The sequence below is a fragment of the Crassostrea angulata genome, chromosome 9 (assembly GCF_025612915.1).
Source record: "Crassostrea angulata isolate pt1a10 chromosome 9, ASM2561291v2, whole genome shotgun sequence".
NCBI lineage: Eukaryota > Metazoa > Mollusca > Bivalvia > Ostreida > Ostreidae > Magallana > Magallana angulata.
Genome location: NC_069119.1, coordinates 30657622 through 30666220, shown reverse-complemented (window position 1 = coordinate 30666220; position 8599 = coordinate 30657622). Strand labels below are relative to the sequence as shown.

The 8599-nt window shown below is 33.0% G+C and overlaps 1 protein-coding gene across 1 annotated transcript; it reads left to right on the top strand.

The window, feature by feature from the left end:
* The first annotated feature begins 359 nt into the window (after window positions 1-359).
* On the top strand, window positions 360-8435 carry LOC128162787 (actin-related protein 2/3 complex subunit 2-A-like). The gene is made up of 11 exons (XM_052826173.1): window positions 360-536; window positions 924-958; window positions 1151-1209; window positions 1473-1526; window positions 1865-1910; window positions 3892-4078; window positions 5345-5438; window positions 5824-5950; window positions 6691-6791; window positions 7606-7706; window positions 7854-8435. The coding sequence occupies exons 1-11, from the start codon at window positions 463-465 to the stop codon at window positions 7876-7878; spliced, it is 903 nt and encodes a 300-aa protein (XP_052682133.1). The 5' UTR covers window positions 360-462; the 3' UTR covers window positions 7879-8435.
* Window positions 8436-8599: the final 164 nt, after the last annotated feature.

Sequence of the window (8599 nt, the reverse complement as noted above, 5' to 3'; positions counted from 1 at the left end):
TATATAAACTTGATAAAGAAATTTCTAAAAAAAAAAAAAAAAAAAAAAAAAAAAGATTGGAGGCGGTATTCGTACCCGTTATAGTATAGAAAATTAAACTTACATAATCACATATCGATCAGAAAAATTACCGAAGCTTTGCAAATCTCCTTCCCTCAGGAGCTCGGGTGTCTAAAGTTAGTGAAGATATTTATTCTCTCTCTCTCTCTCTCTCTCTCTCTCTCTCTCTCTCTCTCTCTCTCTCTCTCTCTCTCTCTCTCTCTCTCTCTCTCTCTCTCTCTCTCTCTCTCTCACACAGCACAAAATACACGTACGAGTTAACCGGTTACTCTCGACCAATCAGACAATCCGTCTTATTTCCGTATTATCTCTGGTTTTACTTCCTTTGAACAGTCAGATGGTTACACCCCAAGGAAACGAAGTATAAAAACGATTTTTGGGGTGATTTTACATTAAACAAACATGATTTTACTGGAAATCAACAACAGAATAGTAGAAGAAACGCTAACATTAAAATTTCAGAATGCTGAAGCAGGGTAAGTTGAAATATAGCCAAAATCGAACGACTTCCGTGTTCTGTGCCCACCGGTTCTTTAATTCATTAAACTTTAGAAGTTATTTTTCTTCATTGATAACATATTTGATTTGAAATTTCAAAGTCGATCATGCCTGGAAAATTTGGTAATAACAATGTGTATATATGTGATTGCGTTAAGAATATCGTGATATCATGTGTGTATACATATAAAATGCTGAGTACAATGAACATAGCACTTGGTAGTGGATTTAGCTCAGTCGTTAGAGCTTTGGTTTTTAAGCTAAAATGTTCTGGGTTCAGCTTAGGTTTGGTCATTCCTCCTTTTTCATTAAATACATGCCTATATAATCCAACTAAATATTTCCTCTCCTTTTTTTTCTTCCAGAAATAAACCAGACAATGTTGATATTACAGTAGCTGGTAAGTTCATGTTAAGATTATTCTGAAATTGTGTAGTTCAGTTATGTAGTGTGACAAAAACAAGCAGTAATTTTTAACATAAATTTTAAAAACTGAACAGTAGTAATGTCATAGAAGCAAATAAAAAACAAAAGTATTCTTTCATATAAAGATGTTATTATCTTTATTTCACAAGTATCGCTTGCATTTCAGATTTCGATGGAGTACTATATCACATTTCCAATCCCAATGATGAGAAAAGTAAAATCAGAGTAAGTCCTTGTAACCAATGCAACTTGACATCAGAAAAATACAAATAACCTTAAAGCATGCAAAGGCCTGAAAAACAAGAAAATGAATTTATATGTAAATTGATAATCAAGTTTATCAAGTTTTTCAAGTTCATGTACAGTTTATCATCTAAGCTGTTATACTTACATACATTTTGCTGTATAACTCTACATTGTATCATGTGTTGAAATTGATTACGAAATTTTTATTATTGTATAACAAAGACTTTTTATGATGTTTTTAGGTTAGCATTTCCTTGAAGTTTTATAAAGATCTACAGGAGCATGGCGCAGATGAGGCAAGGATCAATAGTTGGCTTAAAAACTATGAAAACATACGTTTATCATTGTGTCATTTTCAGTTTTATTGAGTGCTTTTTCTTGTCTTTTTTTCTTTTTTTTCTGCCACTTTCTTTCCTGTTCCTGCATTGGTCAAGATATTCTCTCTTTCTCTCTCTCTCTCTCTCTCTCTCTCTCTCTCTCTCTCTCTCTCTCTCTCTCTCTCTCTCTCTCTCTCACAAACAACTTATGAACATATGCACTCAAAATTAAGACAGGTCACTTACAGCTTTTGATAAAACACCAGTATTTGTTCTTTTAAAAAACAATTTAAATGGATCCTTTTCTTTTCCTTTAGCTCATCAAGAAGGAATATGGAGACTATCTAGCCGCTCCTGAGGCCGGTAAGTGATGCATAGGTTTTTCAACATACCGTATATCCAGATTTTTGTTGGTGTATCAAAAAAGAATCGTTAATAAAAGGAGGAAATTGTGTAACTTGTTTTATTTGCTTCAGATTTTTTTTTGGCAATTTACAAAGTTTCTTATAGCAAACAATACCAAATATAATACCTACGTATTGACTATTTTGCGGTGTAAAAGTGATCGCAGAAAAAAGAGAAAATTATAAAATCAATGCAAAAATTACCTTATATATGGAATTTGATTACTCAATCCAATGCCGGTTCTATTAAATAGTGAAAAAAAGTATATATGTTAAGAATTGGATTTATAAATTTGATTATAATTTCAGAAATCCATCCTTCTTATTTGGAAAAAAAAAGTTTGCCAAGTTTGGGCCTTCTTATAGGGTTCATTTTGATCAGACAGAAAAGAAAAAGACAAACAAGCAAAAGTTTCAAAAATGGTCTTGACCTAATTTTTAAAATACATGTATTGGTTTCTTTGTCATTAAATTTGTTGATTTTTTAAAAATACAGTATTTTAACTATTTATTCTCTCCATATAACTTAACAGTAACTATATTAGTAATGTTGTTGGTAAGGAAAAGGTTAGCTTATCTAAAAGAAAAATTGATCAATGATAATATGTATTTTGTGCAGGTGATAAAGGTAATATTTTACAATCTTTTAAAATTATTGTTTATTCAGCACATCTGATAAAGTCCCTAAAAGCACAGATGAATTCCTTTATGTAAATTTTATATACATGGTATATACAACCCCCTTACCATTCCAAACTCATCCAAAAAACCTTGTCACAGCAATATTTTCCAAGAATAGATACATATTTATGTTTTTATTTAATATACATGTACAAACCAAACTTTGTATTGCACATTGAAATTGTCAACAGTTGTTATCTGAAAGCAGGAGGTAGAAAATTAATATTTACAAATTCTTCATTCCCGAAAAAAGGTTCTCTACATTTTAAAGGAAATAAAAGGCTTAGTCACTAAAGAAGAGCAGATGCTTGCAAGCTCTCAATATGCCATAATTAAAATTAAAACTTCCAAGTTCCATCTGATCCCCACTTTTTGGTACTTAACATAGAAGATCTAACAGTTTCTATTAAGGTAAGGGTCAAGTCGTAGTGACCTTTCATCTATCCAATGAGATCATTTTTACTCGATGTATCAAAAACCGGGGAAAGGATGGAAGTTCTAACTATAATTATATTGGCAGGCTGTCATCAGAGTTCCCTATCCCACAAATGTTACCAATGCTTGCAAGCATTAAGTTTGCTCTTTAAAAGAACTGGCCTCAGGGTACAACTTTTTATTCCATGATTATATCATTTACCCAAACTTAATCCAGTTAGCTAGCCCCTCAAAAGAGCTTCCATAGGCTATACCTCTATAACTAGAATGTTGGCAAGCTAAGTGCTTGCTGATGCCTGCACTGTTGAACAGGCCTCTAGTTGTATTATTTTTCCCCATCTTCCATGAATTCTGCAGATTCCTTATTGAATACAAGGAATTAATATCTGTATAAAATTGTGCAAAGCACATTACACAGATTTTAGGATATTGCTCTTTTTTGTCCCCCGCAACGTCCGTGCGTCCGTGTTTCTGTCTGTCACACTTTTTGGTAAGCGCTCTCATGCCTATAAATTTTGATGGATTTACATGAAATTTATATCAAATGTTTATACCAATAATACCTTGTTCATGTTCCTAAATCAGCCTTGGTCGATACTAGTATACTGCTTGACCGGCGGGGGACCCAGGAATTCTATTCTTGTTTTTTTTACAGTTGTGAACTACATTAAGCTAAGATAAAAATCTATCATTTGCAATTTTATATATTTGTGATATTATGCAAAATGACAGAATCACAAAATTAAGTATTTGCATTAGCTAATTATTAAAGGATTATCCGCAGTATCTATCATCCAATTTAATCATGTTTTAAATGCTTTTAGGTTACAATGTCTCTGTCGTATTCGACCTTGAGAAAGTGCCCAAGGACTGGGAAGACTGGGTCACCAAGGTCGGCCTACTCAAGCGGAACTGCTTCGCCTCCGTCTTTGAGAAGTACTTCCAGTTTCAGGAAGAGGGCACCACTGGTCACAAGAGAGCCGTAATCCAGTATCGCGACGATGAAACTATGTATGTGTGAACTCAATCAAATATCATATAAAACCAGATTTTTATTTGCCTTTTAACATAGCTTTGGTATTTTACTTGATGATTTTTATTTGGCAATATATGATCATTTTAAAACTTGCAGATTTTATATAGATTATTACCTACAAAACTTTTTAATTAGCAAAAACAATTATGCAAAGCTTGCATTTTTAATTCATTTTTGCAAAATTCAAAACATGCCCTCCAAAAAACCCCAAGAAGTATGGTATTTTATTTTTTTTTTTATAAAAAGCAATCTGAGAATTAATCTACAACAATTAAATTCCTTTTAGTTAGTCAATTTGTTTATTTGCAAATAAAGGTTGTTCCTGGATATGTAATTTACTTAATTTTCAATTCATGTACATGTGATCAACTTTTCGAGAGTTATGATACATAAATACTTGTAATATATTCGAGGAATCCCATCGCGGTAACAGGAAGCATTCTGAGTTGTATTTTCGCTCTAGTCTAGACTAGTCATAGAGGCATTTCGTTTAATATTAACTTTTTCTCAGCTAGCTTTTTATACTGATGAGGAAGTAGATTTTTGTTCAAACTTCCTAGATTTCAAGGACATGGATAAAGGAACATATAAACAACTTTTTTGCATGAACTTGTCTCACTTCTTTAAAATTGAAAAAAAATAAATTTAAAATCAAGAGTGATTGAAGCTCTGAATTATAGTTCTTTTACTATACTTGCTTCCTTTAACAGAATAATTTCAGATAATGAGTATCTGCATGTATTTTACTTGTCAGTTTAGTTTTTACTATTTTTGCAGTCTAGTTGACAAATTATCAGGGCTTATGTTTTCTGATCTCTAAGTTTAAACTGTCGACACTTGACAATGTGTATAAGATCTCTTTTTCATCCTGTATTTTACTTGTGGCTGCCAGTTAAGATTTAACTTTCATTGCAGTTTAAAAGACAGAACATTAGGGCTTTTGTTTTGTTGTTCAAGACTCGTTTAGTTTTAAATGTCAATAATTTAAAAGTGTTTTTTTACGTGTAGATTAAATTAACACTATTTACTAAATTAAGCTTAGGACCACTTTTTAATACCCCCCTGCGCATGTGGAAAAAAAATCAAAACTTAAGTGTGGTAAATTACGCATCCATGTATTTATCGATAATACCAACGCATATTGTTTGACTATAGAAAACATGTACTTAACCACCAAAATAACCACTTTTATAGTATATAGTATAAGACAATGTGTTTAGGTTTTTTTTTTCTTCTCGTAGGTACGTTGATGCCCAGAAAGACCGAGTGACGGTGATTTTTAGCACGATATTCAAGGACGATGACGACGTGGTGATAGGGAAAGTCTTTATGCAGGTGTGTTATGTGAATTTATTTAAAATTCCATTTAAACTTATCACAAGTGATGGCTTAGAACAACATGAATTAATGATAAGTTTCTCGGGCACTGTCCCATTTTGTCAAATATTGTTTTAAAGATTCATTTTACAGCTCTTTGAAAAGGAGAACAACTCGAGTTTTTCTTCTTACATTCAATTTGAAAAATCGAGCCATTCCCCTTTATAAAATGAAAATAAAACTGAATACCGGTAGTTGCAAAATCATAAGACTTGATGAGCCAGTATCTTAAAAACAAGAAATAAATTTTTCTTGGCCTTATTATTCTTTTATAGTCGTAATTAATTGTTGGTTTACAGTACATTGATAAATTATAATAATGTAATGTTTTACATGCTCACAGGAATTTAAAGAAGGGCGTAGGAAGTTTCAGCAGGCCCCCCAGGTTCTGTTCTCTCACCGAGACCCTCCCCAGGAGCTGGCCAACACCGGAGCCAGGGTCGGGGATAACATTGGATACATCACATTTGGTAGGTGAATTATTACGTTCGGAAGGGGCCAGGGTCGGGGATAACATTGGATACATCACATTTGGTAGGTGAATTATTACGTTCGGAAGGGGCCAGGGTCGGGGATAACATTGGATACATCACATTTGGTAGGTGAATTATTACGTTCGGAAGGGGCCAGGGTCGGGGATAACATTGGATACATTACATTTGGTAGGTGAATTATTACGTTCGGAAGGGGCCAGGGTCGGGGATAACATTGGATACATCACATTTGGTAGGTGAATTATTACATTCAGAAGGGGCCAGGGTCGGGGATAACATTGGATACATCACATTTGGTAGGTGAATTATTACATTCGGAAGGTGTTTTATAACACTGGTAGGTGCTTTATTACAAATGATAAGTGTTTTATTACATTTTGACATTTCTTTATTACATATGGAAGATGCTTTATTACATTTGTTGATGGTGTATTATTATAAGTGGAAGGTCCTTTAGAAGTGCCTCTGGCCTGAGTGTTATTGAAGCCATTATCTTATCTTGGCTAAATTGTTATTTCCTATGACACTAAAGCTGTTGTATGTTTTTGATTACAGTGTTAATTCTTACAATACTAAATCCATCGTTTATTTTTGATTGTAAGTGTTATTTCCAATGAAAATGAACCATTTTAATTTTTTTATTACAGTGTTATTTCGTATGAAACTTAACAGTCTTATTTTGTATGAGAGTGTAATGATTGTTATTTTAATTACAGTGTTATTTCCACGACACACCAGCAAGGCAGCGCGTGAGAATACCATAAACCTCATTCATACACTCCGCGATTACCTGCACTACCACATCAAGTGTTCCAAGGTACGCAACAAGTCTCTGCCTCTCACATACTGTACTGTCCTAATTAAACGTGAGGAATTAATACCCACGTAAAATTGTGAGAATCCCCCCTTCAAAGCCCCCTTTAAATTCTCGTTATAATTAGTTTCTGAGAGTCAAGAACTATAAGAAATTAGGATAAAAGTTCCGTGTTTTCAATGTTATATTCTTGCAATTTGATACAAAAATGATGGGATCGCGAAATTAAGTACTCGTGTAAAAATAAGTAATCTAAGGTAGTGTCAAAGAATTTCCCAATCATGCAATGATAGAGATGTAATGAACCTATTTTAAACTGATGTCACCATTTAAATATTGGTTTGTGATAAAGTTCATAGCTTTGACTCTGGAGAGAAGTTTACAGAGTTCATATGCTTCACAAAGTTTACAGTCTGTTTTCAACCCAGTTTACAGTTGTCATATGATATGTAGCAATATTTACAGTCAGTTTTCATATGCTTTGTAACAAAGCTACATGCAGTGCAGCAAAGTTTACCGTCAGTTTTCTTTTGTTACATAACAAAGTTTACAGTCAGTTTTCTTTTGCTACATAACAAAGTTTACAGTAGTTTTCTTATGCTGTATAACAAAGTTTACTGTCAAGTTTCCTTTTGCTATATGACAAAGTTTACGGTCAGTTTTCTTATGCTATATAACAAAGTTTACTGTCAAGTTTCCTTTTGCTATATGACAAAGTTTACGGTCAGTTTTCTTATGCTGTATAACAAAGTTTACTGTCAAGTTTCCTTTTGCCTTCTGTCTACGTAAGTTGACCCCATTCTGTCCTGTTTTACAGGCCTACATCCACTCAAGAATGAGAGCCAAGACCAGTGACTTCTTAAAAGTCCTCAACAGAGCACGCCCAGAGGTCAAGGACAAAGAGAAAAAGACAATCAGGTCAGCTATTTTTAGATTATTCATCTCTATTTATATATTTTGAATGAAATCTTTTATTATGTTTAGGACATGGAAGATTACTTTTTGTATCACAAACAATCTGATATTTTTAGGAAAGTTTTCATCAAATTTTCTTTTCTTTTCCAGTGGGAAAACATTCCGACAGCAATGAAAGAGTTGAGTGTTTAGATCATTTGAAAAGTCATTCGAACCTGTATCCAAAATACGCTGGACACTGGAAAACTAAAGAATTCCACAAGTGTGCAAAAAACTCTGTCTCAAAGGGTTAGCTTTTGAAGACAAACCTTAAAACCACTTCTTTTTCTCTGACTAGAATTCCTAGGGTTCACTTGCTTTTGATTAAGATAATATGTACAGTATTTTATACTCTCTTTGCAATTCTTTAAACGAGGTTAAATTAGCAAGGAGAGATTTGTATTGAAGGAACTAGTTTAAATCATGTACCAATATGCAATACATATTCTGTATGGATATATTTTTGTCTGTAAATGATATTATCGAACTCTCTTGCATGACAAGGTAAAAAAAAGTAGTGGGTGTGAAAATCACCACCTTAATGATATGTGTTAATTTAATTTGTTAAGAAGAATCGAAGCAGTCTCGTTATCTGTGAAATGATGCTATTATATTCAAATTTGTACCATAAGATATATTGTATATGAACAATTTTACATCAGTTTGATTGTAATAAAAAAAATCATATCCAAATTGCATTTAGTTTTAGTGTTTCCACTAGTACAATGTGTTTTTGAGTATTTGGTCAGCATGCTCTAGATTGTCTAAAACTATGACCATTTCAGGGGCCCTGTTCAAATTTTTAAAAAGCTGCCTTTTTCACAAATTAATGTGTTTATTTTCCCCAGTCATCCTTA